Source organism: Grampus griseus (assembly GCF_964374135.1).
Source record: "Grampus griseus genome assembly, chromosome: 6".
Taxonomy (NCBI): Eukaryota; Metazoa; Chordata; class Mammalia; order Artiodactyla; family Delphinidae; genus Grampus; species Grampus griseus.
The window spans coordinates 102,106,637-102,126,522 of NC_139000.1; the positions used below are offsets into that span (position 1 = coordinate 102,106,637).

General features: G+C 39.1%; 1 protein-coding gene across 1 annotated transcript in view; it reads left to right on the plus strand.

The window, feature by feature from the left end:
• Positions 1-18,891, plus strand: part of CDCA2 (cell division cycle associated 2) — a gene marked incomplete at both ends in the record, with an annotated part of 48,724 nt that extends 29,833 nt beyond the window's left edge. The window contains 5 exons of the mRNA XM_082657201.1: positions 524-602; positions 1,524-1,612; positions 2,915-3,052; positions 14,494-14,665; positions 17,684-18,891. Of these exons, the coding sequence (XP_082513327.1) occupies positions 524-602; positions 1,524-1,612; positions 2,915-3,052; positions 14,494-14,665; positions 17,684-18,891 (1,686 nt within the window). The remainder of the gene's footprint in view (positions 1-523; positions 603-1,523; positions 1,613-2,914; positions 3,053-14,493; positions 14,666-17,683) is intronic.
• Between the last annotated feature and the right edge of the window lie 995 nt (positions 18,892-19,886).

The window sequence follows — 19,886 nt, forward strand, 5'->3', positions numbered from 1 at the left end:
AGAAAAAATAATTTTTTCAACCTGACAGATCTTATCTATGAAAAATTAACAGCTACCATTATACTGGCTGGGGGAAAGAAAAGATTTGACATCTGCATTTATATTTACCCTTAAGGTCTCCTGAATAATACTGTAATGTTTGGTTGTGTTTATTAATGAATTTTCTTACTTTACTGGCGTTAGGATATGGGATTTTAAATAAGCCAAAAAGTAACTTATTAGTGGATCATCATGACTACTTTCACTTTTTAAAAATTATTATTATATTTTTAATTGTTATTTTGGTGGGTTGTAGTTAGTAAGCATGGTTTCCTTAAATATGATTGGTAAATATTATAAAACATTTATTTTTCTATCCAGTATCTTGTTTTTGCTCTTTTTTTGGTTAATCTTTTATTTCCCATCTTTATGCTTATTACAGTTCCTCCTACAAAAATAAGTACGTATTATTTTCTTATGGGCACATTATTTCTATGTCCACTGGATTTAAAGATATCTAATTTCTACTTTTTTCTTTGTTTAGGAAAACATAGAACCTCTTCAGGTATCATTTGCAGGTCTCAGTCCTCTTAGTAAGTCTTCAATCTCTGAGACTCTTTCAGGTAGTAACTTTGGCTTATCTAAAAATCATAAATGTCATTTTAAATATGTGTATATATGAAAATCACCTTATTTTAAAATTTTTATTTTTATTATGATCGTACTTGATTTTTCAAAAACTCAAATCGTGTAGAAAAGCTTACAAGAAGTCTCTTATCCATCCCTTTCCATCCCAAGTCCATACTTTATAATCACCCACATTTAACTTCCTCTAATGGGTAGCCGCATTTTTCAAGTCACTGCAAGTAGTGGAGTTGCCCTCTCAACACTTAAGGACTGACAGTAGGCTCCTTTTCAGGTTGCACAATTGAAATGATATGAATCCTAAGCGTCATTTTTGATTACACAAAATTGTTCATCAACATCAACATGGCATTTTGTGCATATGTACTTTCTGAGGTCTCTAGTTTTTTTTATGATCATGACAAGGCAACAAAGATCTCTCTGTGCTTTCCTGACAAACCAGGACTTGGCCAGCAAATGTCACGGGCAAAGCACTTGCAATGGAACCATTATTCACGTCTCTCCCCTGGTCGAAATCCTTTAATGGATCACCAACACATCTTGTTGGCTCTAGGACACAAACCAAGCTCATTAGCACAGAATCCAAGACATGGAGTGTTAAGTTAGAGCTAAATTGGAAGTATAGCCTGTCATCTTCCAAAGCTTATGCTCTTTGACAGGTTATACTGCCTTTTATTTATACCGTTCAAAGTGACCAAATTAAAATTTTTTGAACTTTGTGAAATTAAAGTATTTTCATGTTTTTAAAAATGTTTTTGAAATCTCTGGTAATATGTTCAGATATGGTAGGATACTAAAAGCAAAATTGGTATCCAAAAGAGCATCCAGTGTGTCCAATAGATGATGGGTCTTACAGCTTTTTGTTAGCTACCCTAATTTTGCTGTGTCTTGCTCATCAGGCACTGATACCTTTGCCTCTTCAAATAACCACGAGAAAATAGCCTCCTGTAAAGTTGGTAGAGCAACGCGGACCTCTAACAGAAGAAGTGTAAGTGTTTGTATTTGGCACAATGTATCTGTTTTTAAATCTTGCACTAGATTTTTCTCTGTTTTCATGATCAAATGCTTTATCAGTTAAATCTTGGTTTAATCAATGTGTTAAGAACTAATACCATATCCTACCTATCATGTAAGCCAGGATAATGCTGTTTTCCTGATTTGATTTTAATTAATCCTGTTAGAAGAAAAATACAATAAACGAGGTGCCTTCAGAGTGTGTGTTCATGTGGAAGGTAGTCTGTTTAGAAAGTTTATTTGGGATCTGTGTGGTTTTATGAGTTATATCCAAGTGCAAAGTGGAGAAGAGTTGCATTTTTTTTTTAATTTTTAAATTTAATTTTACTTTTTTATACAGCAGGTTCTTACTAGTTATCTATTTTATACATATTAGTGTATATATGTCAATCCCAATCTCCCAATTCATCCCAACCCCCTCCACCACCACCCACCAGCTTTCCCCCCTTGATGTCCATACATTTGTTCTCCAGAGTCACATGTATTAACAGTCAGAAAGTGCCATAAATATAACTTTTTCAAAAACTACCTTCAGTTGTCTTCAGTGTGAGCATAACTCCCATTGAATGCATGTCTTTTGCGATTTTATTAAATTAGATGAACTTGGATTTTTATCTATAGCATCACAGTGCATAAACATATAGCATACTGATATTTTTTTCACTGATACTGTTGATGGTAAACCCAGAAGTCAAACTTAGATAATCTGACGGTTCATGATTTTTCCCCCTATAACCCATCAGTAGTTAGGTGCTACATTGTAGATGTTCAATAAATATTTGATGAATGAATAAGACAGTGATTCTTTTTTAGTTTTTATTTTCAAAAATTTTATTGAACTATAGTTGATTTACAATGTGCAGCAAAGTGATTCAGTTATACATATGTATATTTTTTTCATATTCTTTTCCATTACGGTTGATCTCAGGATATTGAATATAGTTGCCTGTGCTATACAGTAGGACCTTGTTTATCCATCCTATATATAATAGTTTGCACCTAAAACAACGATTCTTAAGTTGTTTTTTTCTCTTCCATAAAATAGTAGGACAGAGTGCATATGCTTCTGGGTCAAAGTTTGATCAGAAATCAGAAATTACTATTTCCCTCTTTTGAATGTGACTTGGTTAAAATACTTCTAATGGAATTTGTGAGTTAAGCGGAAATGGGATGTAAAACGGTAGAATCCTCAGGGAAGGGAAAAGAAATGTGAGAGACACTCATGAAAATGTAACTGACTGTTTTATGGTAGCCCTGCTTTTAATTTTCTTTATAGCAGTTGATCAGTTTTTCAGAAGAGAGTGTTTGCAACTTATTTAATACAGAAGCTCAGCCTTATAAAGAAAAGAAAATTAATAGGAGGAAGTCTCAAGAAAGCAATTGCGCAGACAGAGCACGTCCTAGAAAGAATCAGGTGAGTGTGTGTTTAAAGATGTAATAAAGAGTAGAAGTGGTGCATTTCTTTGTTGTATGGTTAGGAAAACCCAGAAATAAAATTTTTCCTAGTTGGCCTTGGACCAAGAGTATTAAAATCATCTTATCATAGAATCGAAAGGGCCATAAGAGATTATATACTCAATTATGAATTACCCGAGGGCCATTTTTGCATTTTCTTCATTGGGTTACATACACCCAGTACAGGGAATCATGGGCACTCAAATGTGGAATTGATTCTTATCTTCGAATCTGATCTAATCTAACCTCACCCTCTTTGGGGAATCCTCAGATTTCTTAGGGATGCATGTGCCATCTGCCTCTTGTTTGACTTTGCTACTGCCAGTGGCTGGTTGGATGTTCTCCCCGTATTGCAGGAAGAATTTAGAAACTAGCTCTGTCTTCCTCCACACTCAGAGGCCTGTGCCGGCTCGTGACGCCACCGCCTCTTTGTGGATAGCAGATCTAGCACCTTGACCCAGGTCCTGGTGTTGCCCTCCGCTTCACTGAGCTGGACCGTCCCCTGCCATACCCTACAGCTTGTTGGTATCCAAGACCTTCCCAGTTTTAATAATACACATTTATATGTCCCCCCACTCTCCGACCCCAGCCTCCTATCCATCCAGTGTTCTCATGCCATCTTACTCATGCCTCTTCTAGTATTAACTCTTCAGCTTTCAGAGATCCTTTAACTTCCTGTGTTTCCTTATTCATCCTAAGCTGTCTTCAGCTGTTTTCAACACTCTTGTCCATTATCTTGGGTCTTCATCCCTTTCATTCTGCTCCCACCCTGGATTAATGCACCATTATCCCCTTTCCCATCCAACACTGTTGCTGGAGAGACCCACAGAGGCTGCTACAGAGTCACTGTTTCAGATACTATTAGAAGTCAGGCCTCTTTTGCCACCAGTTTGCCACTTCACTTTCATTATTTTTCCAAGGCATTTAATAACCTCGTGACTAAAATCCAGCGCATCCTTAGAGGTCTTGTTCACAGCATTTGACATAACTGAGAATTGTCCTATGTGGTCTCTGTTAAAGATTTGTTTTCTTCTGCCCATTCCTAAATGTTTATGTTACCCAGAGTTCTACTCTCTGTCTTTCGAAATGGCTTTATTTTCTGGGTGGTTTCATATGCAGCACAGTTGACGACTCCCAAATCTTTCCCATCTGTTAACATAGGTTCAACTACCTACTAGGCATCTTTTCTTAGACCACCCTGCAGACATCTCAAAACTCAACATTTCCAAAACCAAACTCACCCATTTCACCCCAGCACACACACACCCAAAACAGCAAATTTCCCTCCTGATTCATGAACCAAAAAGTGTTGCCTCACTTGGTTTAAACACTGCACAAACATCCCCAAGTCGGCAGAGCCGGAAGAAACCGGATGTTGTCCTGGTTCAGTTTCTTCTTTAGGTCACACACTCCTTTGAAAGATCCTCTTGCTGAAAAAAAATACACATCAGTTGAAAATATGCATACGTCTTAGATCATGGCATTAGAGACTGGGTTCCTTCCTGCTCTCTACAAAACACTGTTACGAAGAAGGTCCACCTACTTCTTCACATGAAACTAATAGCCAGAAAGTTCAAGAAGGGTTGACCATTAAGTTTTGCCCCAACCCCTCCCAGGACCCTACTGAGCCAAAATAATTGATGTAATAGAAGGAATAGGCTTAGAATAGCGATGAGAAGAGGAAGGGGGTGAGGAGGGGTATTCAGCAACCGACAACAGCCTTCAGTGAATTTCTGGAAGACAAGCAGATGGGAGCGGGTTGACAGATAAAAGAGGGGGAAAGGTTTACAGCCCAGAATGTGCTGGGGGGGAGGGAGAGCCAGCCTGCTTATGGAATCCCGAGGAACTCTGGGCCCAATATTGGCAGGTCCAGTGGTGCTGAGAGTGAGAAGTGGTAGTGGAAACGGATTAATTGAAGTCCTGTATGTGAAACAATTTGGGCCGGTTTGCCCCGCACTCCCTCTCCCATCCTGAAGCTCAGAACAGGGGTTGTCACCTGAATGTTCTCATTCTGGCATTTGGAAGGTCCCACAGTCTGGACAGCCAGCTCGTTTCCCTAAAGCAAAGCCTGCGGTTGACCCTCTCCATCTGCCCTGCCCTGTGTTGCACAGAGTTCCTGGTAGAATTCCCATGCAAGAAAGAGGCTGAGCTGGAAAGCAGAGGAAACGCATTACCAGTTTAGCCGGTATCTTCTTAAGTAAGAATCAGATAACTGAGTAGAACCAAGAGCATCAAAGACCAATGTTAGTAAGTTTGAAAAACTGACCCCCAGAGAGAAAGGTTATTCAGAAAATGGAAAGAAACTTCGTGAAAGTAAATATTCTGATATATTCATATTTCAGAAAATATTATCTGCAGAAAACTAAGAAGCGGGGGATGCTATGAAAAAGGAGCAGAGAAAGAAAGGTTTGTAAAAATATATAAAACTTGGTAGTTGGACTAGAGAATAAAGTTAAGGAAAGTTAAGGGAGGACAAGAGAATGATAAGACTAGTAAGAACAGACATGGAAGACCAATCTAGGAGACTTCGTTGGAGTCTCAGAATGAGAAAATGGAATGGAAGGAAGTTATCAGAATAAAAGGGAGCGTTTCCCAGAGCTGAAGAAAAGAGTCTTCAAGTTAAAAGGTCCTACTGAATTCCTAGGACCAAGAGAAAAGACCACAACTTCGACATGTCACTGTGAAACTGAACAATAAGGATAATGAGAACAGTGGACTTTTCCTACCAGGAAACGAGGATCGGAGTGGTATCAAGTTTGACAGCAGTCTGAATACTGAAAGAGAATTCAACAGGACATTTAAAGCTTTGAAAGAAACTTAATTTAAGCCCAATATTCTGTATCCAGCCAAATTCAATTACTGTGAAAGACACTCAAGAGATGTGTTTTTTGGTTTTTTTGTCTTTTAATATTACTGGAGGGAGATACACTCTAGCAAAATGAGGAAGTAAGCTTGAGAATCCAGGACACAGTGGGTCTAATAGCACAGGAGAGGAGTGTCGTAGAAATCTCTGATTATAGCTGTTCAGTCAGCCTAGAAGAGCAATCAGGCCAAATTTGAGCAAGAGAAGGGTGCTCCAGGGAGGAGGTCTCTGGAGGGAAAAACAAAAAGACCTATGATTGAGCAAATGGAAGATGTGCCATATGAGAAGAAAAAGAGGGGCTTCCCTGGTGGTCCAGTGGCTAAGACTCCATGCTCCCAGTGCAGGGGGCCCAGGTTCGATCCCTGCTCAGGGAACTAGATCCCACGTGCTGCAACTAAGAGTTTGAATGCCGCAACTAAAGATCTTGCACGCGGCAGTGAAGATCCCACGTGCTGCAGCTAAGACCCGACACAGCCTAATTAATTAATTAATTAATTAAAAAAAAAAAAACAGGAGAAAAAGAAAGGTCATTCTATACCATTCCAAAGAAAAGTCTGAATGCAAGAGTTTTGGAGCGAATATGAAGCAAACTTTAGTAAGTGTGATTTCAAGCAACAATGGGGTGTAAGGAAAAGGATATTTTGTAGTATTAGGAATCATGTGCAGGAGGCGCCAGAGGAAAGAGAAGGAATCAGAGCTCTGTCCTGTAAGCACTATGGCTGTTTTTAAAATTATCATCTTGCAAATTAGGGGTTCAAGATATACTTTTTTTAAGTTCTTAAAAAGAAATAGAAATGTAAATTCAAAGGTAACCAAGAGAAGAAGCAAAACTAACATGGGGAAGAGGAAGGTTTAGTTTAAGTAAGTGATAGCCTCATGGTTTATGGTAAGGAGGCAGCAGAGATCTGTACTGTATCGTAGGCTGAAATGTGCTGAGAGAGTAGATCTTAAGTGTTCTCACCACACACACACACACACACACACACACACACACACACACACAAATAGTCACTATGTGAGGTGATGGATGTGTTTATTAACTTGACTGTGATAATCATTTTATAATGTATACATATATTAAATCATGTGCACCTTAAGTCATGTGAAATCTAAATAAATACAATTTTTATTTGTCAATCATACCTTAATAAAGCTGGAAAAGGTTTGAAAATAAAATTGCTAACTTGGAAGTAGCAGTAGAATTCATAAGCATGAATTCCTTTATAACCTAGAAATGGAAAAAGTTTACAAAATATGACTCAAAAACCAGAAACAGTGAGGTCAAAGATTGGTAAATTTTGCTCCATTTGACCCAAACAGCATGGAGCATGCATGGGGGAAAAGCTCCGTAAGAAAATTTAAAAGACAAAGGACAAACTTGGAGAAAAGTTTTTGTAATTCGTATCAAAATCTCCAAGAGATTTTTGTTCACAAAATTGAAAGGGCCCTTAAACATGGAAAACATGTTCAGACTCGCTCATCATAAGAGAACTGCGAGTCTAACATGCATTGAGATACCGTTTCTTACCATTTTTGATTAGCAAAAATCCAGAAGTTTGACAGCATACTTTGCTGGCGAGGCTGGGGAGAGATAGGCACGCTTGTACATTTTCTGGTAGTGTGAATCTCTGTGGAGGGCAATTTGGCAATATCAAGCCAAATTAAATAGTTTCATTTACCCTTTGACCCAGCAATTCCATTTCTAGGAATCTGTCACAAAGATCTAATGACAAAAATACAAAAAGGTGTATGTACAAAGTTAGTTATTGCAACACCCTGTAATGCAAAAGATTAACAAACCAAATGTCCATCAGATGTCCACGAGACTGGCTGAATAAACTGGTGTGGTCACAAAATGAGTCTTTTGTAGATGTAGAAAATAGCAGAGAAACGATCCAAACCGCTATGCAGTGATGCTAGGATGTATTTACTGTTAAGTGAAAAAAAACAAGTTGTAAGCTACCTGGTGTGGGATAAATTGTGTTCTCAGAAGGCATACGTTGGAGCCGACACCCCAGTATCTCAGAATGTGACTGTGTTTGGAGATAGGGCCTCCTCAGAGGTGATTAGGTTAATAAATGTGGCCCTTAGGTGGTTCCTAGCCCCAGTCCAATCTGATTGGTGTCCTTATAAGAGGAAATTTGGACACAAAGGGTGACGCCTGGGGGGGCACAGACAGGGAGAAGAGGCAGCAGGAGAGTGGCCATCTGTATGCGCATGGGAGAGGCCTCAGGGGAGACCAGTCCTGTCAGCACCTCCATCTTGGACTTACTGCCTCCAGAATTGTGAGAAGATAAATTAATGTTGTTTAAGCCACCCAGCCTCTGGTGTTTTGTTATGGCAGCTAATATGGCAAACTCATATGTTACCTTTTATCTAAGGAAGTAGGGAGCATTTAAAAAAAGGTATATATCGGGCTTCCCTGGTGGCGCAGTGGTTGAGAGTCCGCCTGCCGATGCAGGGGACACGGGTTCATGCCCCGGTCCGGGAAGATCCCACATGCCGCGGAGCGGCTGGGCCCGTGAGCCATGGCCACTGAGCCTGCGCGTCCGGAGCCTGTGCTCTGCAACCAGAGGGCCCGCGTACTGCAGGAAAAAAAAAAAAATGTATATATCAATACACATATATATAATCTTAAACACTACAAAAAAAGGGGGAGAATAGGCCAAAGACAAAATAAAACCTGGTTACCTGTCAGGAGAAGAGACAGAGGAGGGAACAGAAAGGAATGAAGGCTAGATTTCCTTGAATGTGTTTTTTACTTTTGACTTTGAACTGTGTAAATGTTCTGCGTGACTATGGAACCATTATAGCTCAATTTAAAAAAATTGAAAACAAAATGAAACATGTAACTATATCAAGTCGGTGGCTTAACCTCATAGAGTTTTTTCAAATCAGAAGTTTGAAAAGTCCAAATGGGATGTATCCTAAGGACAAAAATAACTGCACAAAAAGTTTAAACAGTTATGAAATACTCACTGATAGAAGAATTCAATCTAGAATGAATCAAGTAAGCAGGGTTTTGTGGGGATGTTTTTTACTGTCATTAGGAATCAAGACTCTTCACTAGAGACAAGATAAAATTGAAATCAAATTCAAAACCTTGTTAGGCTAAATTTGAATTGGAAATATGAACACGTGCTTTTACCCATTTAAAATAATTTTCTAGCTCTGTCTGTTGGTAGGCATAGAAGCACTGAGCATCCTTTGTACCTATGTTACCATCTCTACCATTTCAACTAAAAGGGATCAGCGTTACCTTAGTGAAATGGCTGCTTTCAGATTTACAACGGCAAAAGTAGAAAACGAGCCCAGGTCTGGACCAGTGTGCGAGCAAGGAAGCCACGTTAAAGGACACAAAATCATTCCAAAGGGGCTTCCGCTGACCAAAGATAGGACAGTGTGACCATCAGAGATAACGATTGCAATGGATTAAAACACTGGCATCAAATATGAAAAACCAATTTCCTCATAATTAAAAACTAACAGCAAAACTTAAAGGCCACCTTAGAAACTGTCTAGGGCATCAACTCTTTTATTTTCAGGGTTTTTGTTTTTCTTGGAAAGTGGAAAATAAAATTTGAGCTCTATTTCAAGTAAACAAATAACTGATAAGGGAAGATTCTTTATCGAAGAATTCTCACTAATCAAAAAGACCTGTTCACAAAAGCTGTTGGATGTTAGGTAGAAGCCAATGGGGGAGCCAAAGGTAATGGATGGATGGGACTGGACACCTGAGAGCACTGGCCATTCATAACACCACACAAGGAGAGAATATGAGCCTCCTGGTGCAGTGAGGACCTCGATAATCTTCCATGAGATGGTCTTTCCAACAAGCATGAAAGCTGAATTGAATCAAGCCTGGATCTAATGACCAGTGGATAGGAAATACCAGGGGGTGGAGGAACATAAAAACACACATGATTGCAGTTACCCAAATCCAGAGCTTCTCAGCTACTACAGGATAAATGCCTCAGAACATTCACCAAATAACAAGGGGGAAAAAAGAGCCATAGATCAAAGGAAATCCATCAACCAAGTGGCATGTGTGGAGACCTTGTTGGGATCCTGACTTGAACAATTGTAAAAAGACAGTTAGGGACAAATTAGAGAAGTTTGAACTCTGAGGAAATATTAGGGAAAACTGCCTGTCATTGTTTTTGCATCTAAATTTTTATTTTGATATTGTTTTCGAGATGCATTCTATTGCAAGAAGAATTAGAAAGATCCCAGCACCCTTTGCCCAGCTCCCCACAATGGTGACATCTTGTAAAACCATTATACAGTATCACAGTAGTACAATATCAAAATACAGTCGAGATGCAGGACATTTCCAGCGCTGCAAAGATCTCTTCTGGTCTGCAGCTGTGTCCACTTCCCACTGTCAACCCCCACCTTAACCCGTGGCAACCACTAATCTGTTCTCCATTTCTTTCATTTTGTCATTTCAAGAATATTTTGTAAGTGGAATCACACACTGTGTAACCTTTTGGGACTGGCTTTTTTCACTCAGCAGCATTCTCTGGAGATTTGTCCAGATTTGTGTGTATCAATAGTTCCTTTTATTGCTGACTAGTATTTGTCATTGTTATAAAAAGAAAAAAGTAATCATTTCACTATATATCTGTCTATCTCAAGTCATTACCTTGTATACCTTAAACTTACGTGCTGTTATATGTCAATTATATCTCAAAGCTGGAAAAGAAATAAAACTCCACTGTAAAAGAGGAAACAAATCAGTAAAATACAATGCCAGGGCTTCCCTGGTGGCGCAGTGGTTGAGAGTCCGCCTGCTAATGCAGGGGACACGGTTTCATGCCCCGGTCTGGGAAGATCCCACATGTCACGGAGCAGCTAGGCCCGTGAGCCATGGCCACTGAGCCTGCGCGTCCGGAGCCTGTGCTCCACAATGGGAGAGGCCACAACAGTGAGAGGCCCGCGTACAGCAAAAATAATAATAATAAAAAAAAATACAATGCCAGGTAATAAAATGTTTCACTTTTTTGGTGGAAAAAAAAACGAAGTCCTTATCTCTTAGAGATACTGTAGGATCTTTAGATGAGATGATGTAATGTCTGGGATTTGCTTTAAAATAATCTGAGGGAAGGGGCTTATATATGAATCATGATTTCCATGTGTTAGTAATTATAAGAGCTAATTGTTGGGTATGTGGGGTTCAAGATACTATTCTATTTTTGGGGTGTTGGAAATTTTCTGTTGTTAAACATTAAAAATACAGCAATCTGGGGCTTCCCTGGTGACGCATTGGTTGGGAATCCACCTGCCAATGCAGGGGACACGGGTTCGAGCCCTGGTCTGGGAAGATCCCACATGCTGCGGAACAGCTGAGCCCGTGCACCACAACTACTGAGCCTGCACTCTAGAGCCCGTGAGCCACAACTACTGAAGCCGGTGTGCCTAGAGCCCGTGCTCCACAACAAGAGAAGCCAATGCAATGGGAAGCCCGTGCACTGCAACGAAGAGTAGACCCCGCTCGCCGCAGCTAGAAAAAGCCCACGCGCAGCAACGAAGACCCAATGCAGCCAAAAATAAATAAATAAGTATATATATATATTTAAAAAAAATACAGCAATCTCAGCCCCTTATTTAGAGAGATGGAGCCAGCCACAAGAACTAAAAATGGACCATTAAATAAGTGAATGGCAGGGACAGGGAAATGTTTGCTTTTCACCAGAAGCTTTCCTGTTCAGTTTGATGTGTTGCCATGTACATTCATTATTTTTAAATAATTTTAAAGCTACTCTCAGAAAACAGTTTGACTTAATTGTGAAAATAACACGAGAAGTAAGCATTTACTTCTGTTGCATGACCTCCTCCACTGTATGAGAAGAAATACTGGTGATTTGGGAGTAAATAGAAACCTTTTAGGTATAATATCTTCAGTTGTCCTTTGTCTCCTCCAAGTCATAAACCAGTCTCATTATTTCTAGATCACGGGGCTCCCCGAGGATTCCAATCACACATGGCTTCTCTTGTTTATTACAGTCTCAGCAAGGCTTTTTGTATTGGAGTAAATTCAAATTTTACTCCAATAAGGTTGATAAGGTTCTAGCCTTTGCAGATGCAACCTTCTCGTGGATAAGATAAGCGTTGCTAGATATATTTTCATGACAGACCACAGGTGCTTTCATCTTTTTTCTTTTTGGGTGGTGTCCTCCTGGCCCATGACCATGAAAAAAATATTATTAATCTTTCATCATGGTTAGCAAATTTTATGAAGTTTGTACCTTTTTTTTCACAATCATTCATTCATTTGTTCACGTATGTTTGTTGAGAAGCCACTAAGTGCCAGGTGCTGTTGCAGGTGCTTTTGCAGTTCAGGTAAACAGAGGTTTCCAAAATCCTGCTAAAAGGGTATTTACCTGAGCTATGAATCAGAAACTGTTCTGGAGGTTATAACCTGATGACATTGATCATAGTATATTAACCAACCTACTAGGGCCTGGGTCACACAGTAATACTAAGAGCATAATTTAGTATTAAAAATATTTTTCTCCGTATCAATACTCAAAATAGTAAGAAGGAATTTAAAAGAAAAAGAATAGCTAACACATAGTCCTTACCATCAATCAAGCCATACTTTACCCATTTCACATATATTAACATATTTAATACTCACCACAACTTTCTGTGGTATGTGCTTTTGTGGTTCCCATTTTGCAGATGAGAAGAATGAGGTACAGAGAGGTGAAGTAACTTGCCTAAGATTATAAAGCCATAAAGTGGCAGGGTCAGGATTTGAACCGAAGGTGACTAACACGAAGCCAAATGTTTCTCTCTTGCAGTTCATCTGTGGAGCCCAAGTCAAGATTTTTCTCTTTGCTTCCATTTACATTGTCCATGCTGTTATTTTCCCAACTGTTTCTTGGAAGTCAACAGATGTTCCCTGAAAAAAATGTTTCGTGGAAAAATATTTAGCCCAGCATTTTTCTAACATATATAGAGGTTATTTATACCGAGGACTTCTTAGAGGATTTAACGTTAAGGGTATATTGTAAATCACTAAGAGGAACATTTATCTTGTACAGTTCTAAAATTATTTTTCCATGGAATGTTTTTTCTTGTTTTGTTTTTACAGGATATCTATAAATATCTCAAGGAACTTACAGTTTTGTGCCACTTCTGTGCTCTTGAATATCTTCCACACCATTAGTTTCTGTGCTGTCACCCAAACGATCTTTCTTAAATGCAAACTCAGATATCACTCTCTAAATCACCATGTGGTGAACCCTCGTGGCTGTCAGGCTCATACTTATTGCAGAGAAGGGCCCTGCTTGCTTTGTTGGCCTCTTCTGCCACTTCTCTGTGGGTTCACTGACCCCGTACAGCTAATTGCAGTTCCCCCTTTGCTCTGTGCCACCTCCCTTGGACCTGTTCCGTATGCCATTCTCTTTCCTTTGAAAAGCCCTTCTGTGCCACTGTCATCCTCAACCAAAACAATTCTCACTTGTTGGAAGACTTGGCCTAGACATTCCATTTCCTGTGGAGCCTGTCTTGAAAACCTCCCGTAGGCCAGGTCTCTGTGTTCTCAATCTGTGTAGAGCCTGTCCTGGTCTGTATGTATTAAAATTAGACCAAGAGTTCCCTAAAGGCCACTTCCTGTTTGTTTTTATATCTCATACCTAGCAAATTATTACCTGCACATAGCAGTTTCTCAGTAACTCTTTGAATGGATGCCATCTTCCAGAAGCTGTAATTGTTAACAGTGTGTTCCTTATGTTGACCTAAAATCTGGTTCTTTCCAATATTACGACGTTGAATATATTTCATTTTTGCTCATAACAACCTATTATTTCAATACAGTGTTTGAGTTTCCCTCAAGACTTCTCCATATGAAACTTTTTTTTAACATAGAACATGAGTGCTCAGTTACTGACATGCAGTCAGAATTGAATTGAATACTGCATTCCAGATGTTATTAAAACAGTTTTAATTTTTACAGAAACCTATGTTTTCCATCAGTTATTACCAAACCTCTGTCCCTCATCTTCTACTTGTGCTTATTAAACTCCATCTTATTTTGACCTAGTCATTTTCATCTTGATTAGATCACCTGTTGTTTGAAGCAGCTTTGGGTTATCTTCAAATTTTATGTACACACCTGTGGTTTCTTCATCCAGATCTAGGAACAGAAAACAGTCTCCCCTAGTTTCCAATAGATAACTCATTCTAGGTTAATCCTGAGTCATCGTAACCACATCCTAGTTACAAATTCCTCATGTCTTAAGTCTGTCCAGTTCTACAACATCTCACCTATTTTTCACTTACCCAGAACTTACTCTGGCAAATGCTTTGTGGAAATATAGACCATTACTCTACAATTTGTAAATTGAGTTCTGTTTCATATTTTATTTGACTTTGTGTAAGCTACCTAGCCCTTTAGCCCTGACTGAGATTCCTACAATTTTGAATGGAATAACTAGTCTTTAAGGTTTTTTTGTAAAAATTAGTTTGAGTCAACGTTGTACATGGAGCTACATCTTTCTCAGTTACAGTGTTTTAATACATTTTCTCAGGTTTTAAAAAGTTGCAGAAGGAAGAAAGCAAAGGGAAAGAAAAAAAGTGTTCAGAAGTCTTTATATGGGGAAAGAGACATGGCGTCTAAGAAGCCACTCCTGAGCCCTATTCCTGAGCTGCCTGAGGCATCTGAGACGCCGCTGGTTCCAAGCATCTGGAGGATGTGTTCAGGTAGCCTGGCCTTTTCCTGTTGTCGATATTGTATCTCTTCTCTCCTCCCTCTTTGTTGCTATTTCACTCTCTTTTTTCCCTTCTTCCCATTCCTTGTGTAAAGAGTACATAAATTTAAAATAGCAACTTTCCCTCCTATTCCCACAAGAATTTTAAGTTAAAGAAGCTGTCGTTTGTAACTTTCACCTAGACCCTTTTCAGAACCTGTTGGACACTCTGGATCCTCCCCTCAGAAAAACTCAGGCACAAAATATTACATATAATTTTAGGGGAAAGAATTTCCTTTCACCCTGTTTCTTTTTGCTTTTTAAAGTGTTTTGGTAAAGTAAAATGAATTGTTTGGTGTTGTAATCCATCACTAAAAGTCAACAAGGTGATGGCTCAGTAATAGGTATATCTTCTATGGATTAAGAATAAAAATTAAGGGCTTCCCTGGTGGCACAGTTGTTGAGAATTTGCCTGCTAATGCAGGGGACACGGGTTCGAGCCCTGGTCTGGGAAGATCCCACATGCCGCGGAGCAACTAGGCCCGTGAGCCACAACTACTGAGCCTGTGTGTCTGGAGCCTGTGCTCCGCAACAAGAGAGGCCACGACAGTGTGACGCCCGCGCACCGTGATGAAGAATGGCCCCCTCTTGCCACAACTAGAGAAAGCCCTTGCACAGAAACAAAGACCCAACACAGCCAAAAAGAAAAATAAATAAATTAAAAGAAGGCTCAACATTTAAATAAATAAATAAAATAAAACAAAAAAACCTTGCCCTCTGATGTTTCAGTAGAGTTGGCACTGCTAAGCATCTTCTAGAAATAACATTTATAAATTGAACTTGATTACTTGGAAAATTTTGTTTAAAAGGAAGATTAAGTCTGTTGGTATCCTGATTAGACAAAAATTGGATTGGAGTTGCATCTGGTTGGTAATGCTTGAGTTTAAATTGACTAAATCATGCTGAAAAGCTGGAGTATGTGTTCATTTCGTGTGTGAATTTTGTATGTAATCATTCTTAAGATAGCTGCCTTTGTCAATCACCACATATTTATAGCCTGCGTCCCATTTGCAGCATAGCACGTAGGATCTATCATAGATTCGAGGACGAATATGGTACATGCCATTATAGACTCTTGGCCTCTGCCTACTTGTTATTTCAGGAACGCCCAAAAGTTTAAACAAACACACGGCCACCCCACATAGACATATTCCTCCGGCCCCGGGGCTCCAGCAGAGGTGGAGCTGTCCTGCCCTAGCCTCTTTCTGTGCTACATCGTGGGACAGGACGTCGGCCACCTCACCTCTTTTAAATCTGGCCTGATGCTGCTTAGCCTTTAGGATTTAGCCATGCTGGCTGCCTTTCCAGGAAAACTCTTTGTTCACCTTACACCTTTACCACCTGGTTTATAACGATCTGTCCACCTTCCTCCCCTGCGAGTTGCCTTTCCCTTGAGACTTATTTTCGTTATATCTATAGTTCCTAACAGTTTCCTTTTTTCCAAAGATACTTGAACAATGACTGTTAGTGTATATTTTACATCTTGCGTCTTATTAGAGAATTTCTTTTCAAAAATACATGAAACACTTTTTATCAGTAACCAATGGTTTCATCTGCTATGAGGGTCTAAAGCCGTTCTCTCTCTCTCTCCTTTCCTCTCTATTTCTCTCTTCCTCCCTCCATCCCTTTCCCCTACCTTCCTTTTCTAGTATGTTAGTTTCACGAAAAATACACGAATATCAATTTTTAAAGTTGTATAAAGAGCCCAGTTGACATATTGGTTGGTTGATACCAAGGGCCCCCTGCCCTATGTTAATCTCTAGCTTTCTGTGACATGATTGTAAGTACCCAAATCCCGGATGTATATATACCTTTTCACACTGAAACGTTTTTTGTAGATTTTTGGCTCAGCTTATGTTTTATCTTTCAGTTTTTTTTTTTAAATAGTCTTTATTTTTTTATTATTATTATTATCTTTTTGCGGTACGCGGGCCTCTCACTGTTGTGGTCTCTCCCATTGCGGAGCACAGGCTCCGGACACGCAGGCTCAGCGGCCATGGCTCATGGGCCCAGCCGCTTCGCAGCATGTGGGATCTTCCTGGACTGGGGCACGAACCCGTGTCCCCTGCATCGGCAGGCGGACTCTCAACAGCTGCGCCACCAGGGAAGCCCTATCTTTCAGTTTTTATTTTGTTTAAAACATTTTTATACTCCTTTGACTGACCAATTAAAAACTTTATTATGTGAGATAACCAGAGAGATGGCTTCTAATAGTACTGAGATTTAGAACTCATAAAGCCTAGATTCACTTAGGCTGTGTTATGTGACTTTAAAACCTTGATGATGTGTTTTTCACCTGTGATGTGACGCCGTGTGCCAGAAACACATGGCAGGGCCCACATGGCGTGTCTTCCTGGAGGGTGAATTATATTCAGAGATTGGCAGGGAAAGGGAGAGATTTCTAGAATATTGAAACAACCAGGGCTCTTTTTGAGAGTTTGGTGCAGTTTAATGTTAATTTTTTAAACACTGGGCATAAGACTTGAGTGTCTTCAGAAGTACCTTTTTAGCTAAGTCCTCAAATTCCCCAGAATTCCAAATTTTCTCTCTTCTATTTCAAGGGGGAACATTGATGGAAAAGTTTCAGAAGCATGATGTTGCCGATTTTCAGTAATTCATTTTTTGGGAGATAGGAAGTGTGTCTGCCTCATGCTAATTGACCTTGTAGAATGGGAAGCACGTTAGAATAGAGGAAGCAATTTCAGATACAGTTCTCATTTCCATGGTCTCAGGTTATATGCTTTATTAATTCATGCATTAAGTACATATTTTCTTAACCTGTGGGGTGAGGAAGAACTGAAAGAGAAAGAACGATGACAGATGGGGACAAGTACAGGGTAGCATTTGTAGGTCTTGGCGATTTCTTTGAAAGCTTGACACACAGAATACAATTTGACACCTATTTGATTTGTGAAAGTTTATTTCCACTGTTACTTTTTAATTCGATTTAAACTTATTTACATGCCCATAGATGATTTCAACTCAAATGAGGAACTTGAAGAAGTGAAGCTTCCGAAGAGAAATAATATTTTGCCCCAGAACCCAGAGGATTGGCAGATGGTTCGAGGCTTTAATAAATACGATGTGTCTGAATTCTGCAGCTCTGACATGAAAAGTTCTTCATCACTTATTAATGCTACTTTTGAGCAAGGTTCAAATACAAGTACTATAGAAATTAATGAAAACAAAAATATTCCAAAAGCAGCAATTAAGTTGGAAAGTGAAAACGAACTAAAAACTGAGACTGAGAATGAAAACAGCCATATTTCTTGTCCTTCTGTGACTGAAGCACCCATTGTATCAGACAATCCAAAACCTGATTTTACCATGCAGTCCCAAGAACTTACTGCTGCTGGTCAAAATATGGAAAACCTTTTTCAAATCTTTAAAATCTCAGAAGATATAAACATCAAATGTGAAAACCAGGATGACTTCTTAGTCGTTCCAGAAGGAAAACTGCAGGCCAAGCATTTAATGCCCGACTCACAAAAAGAATGTGATTGTTCAGAAGATGTCTTAATTGACCACTTGAAAGAAAGTCAAAGTCAAGGTGAGGATTTGGGAAGAAACTCCATAGCAAGTAGTCGTGGTGTGAGTTACAGAGAAAGGAAATACAGAAGACAGTCCATGGCTTGTTCTGATGGGCAAAGTTTACATTTGGAAAAAATCGAGAATCCCAAACCTTCCTACAGTGTGAGCAGCTCTGTAGAAATTAGTTTAGAAAATTCCCAACTGTATAAAGATTTATCTGACTCCATTGAGCAAACCTTTCAGAGAACAAAGAGTGAAACCAAAGTAAGACGCAGCACAAGGCTACAAAAAGGTTTGGAAAGTGAAGGGCTTGTGTGGATTTCCCTTCCATTGCCTCCCGCTTCCGGCATTTCCCAAAGAACCAAGAGGAGAACAATAGGTACATTTGACAGCAGAAGATTTGAGAACGGGTCCTCCAGGCAAAAACCTTGTGTGCTGCCCTCCACACTAGGTAAAGAAAACAGTGAGGGCTTTGCTGCTGCTGCTGCTGCCAGTTTACCTGGGAGGAGACGGAAGAGCTTTTGTACATCTACACTTGCAGATCCTAAAAACACCACCCAGTCGAGAGGCTACAAAAGAACCACCTTTCTCAACCAGAAGGAAGCTCTCCAAGTGACTTCGAGAGAATCGGACATATCCGAGAACTAAAGCAGTAACTGACATTCCCTGCAGAACGTTTTGGCAAGAGAGAAGGTAACCAACCATTCATGCCTGAAAGATTCTTTCATCCAAGTTCCCATCCTTTGGTCAACCTCAGTGTTTTAAAAGTTTCAAATAAAATTATTTGAGTAGAACCTACTTTTAAGTAGAAATAAGTGAATTTCTCCATCTTTCAAACTAAAAGCGTTGTATTAAACATGTTCTCCCCACAAATGATAAAAGCTTTATTGGTATTCTGTTAAAAAGGATTGCCTTTAGACCTAACAGCATGTCTCTTAAGTTTTATTTCATGTTAGTACGTATTTATCACTGAAGGTTTAGAGTTTCTGTTGTAAAAAAAGCATCTTTTAGAATTGACTTGTTATATCTGGATGAGAAGAGTGTTTTGTTTTGGTCTTTAACAAATTGTTAGAATTAATGTAACTTTATGAAAATTGAAGGTAATATAAGGTTGAAACTGTTAAAGAAAGTGGGGTGAGGTATGTTTTTATTTTAAAAGATTGCCCCCAAAAAATAGGTTAAAAATTTTAACAAGTAGGAAAGATGGAAATGATAAAATTTGTTTTTTTCCCTTTGGGATTAAAGTTAAGAGAAGCTTTAATAATATACTTTGTCTCAAATAAAAATTTTATTTTAATAGATTAAAATCAAATCTTAAACATGGGATTTTGGAAAATTCTTTCAATAACCAGAATATTGCAAATCTGTCATTATAAAGTGAATATATAATTTAGAAATAACTAACATGAAAGCATTTTGACCTTCACACAACACTCTTGTATGCTTTGTGGGGTAGGAAGTAGGGGTTTGGTTTTTGGTGAAAATATAAGCGGTCTAGTTGAAGACTCATCTCCCAGATCATTCAGATTAGTCACAGGTAATTTGGGATTGAATTCATGGTTTTCCATTAAAAAAAAAAAATCCAGAAACTCACTTAAAAGACCCTAACAAATTGGTTTACTAACATGAAGCATGGTGGTAGG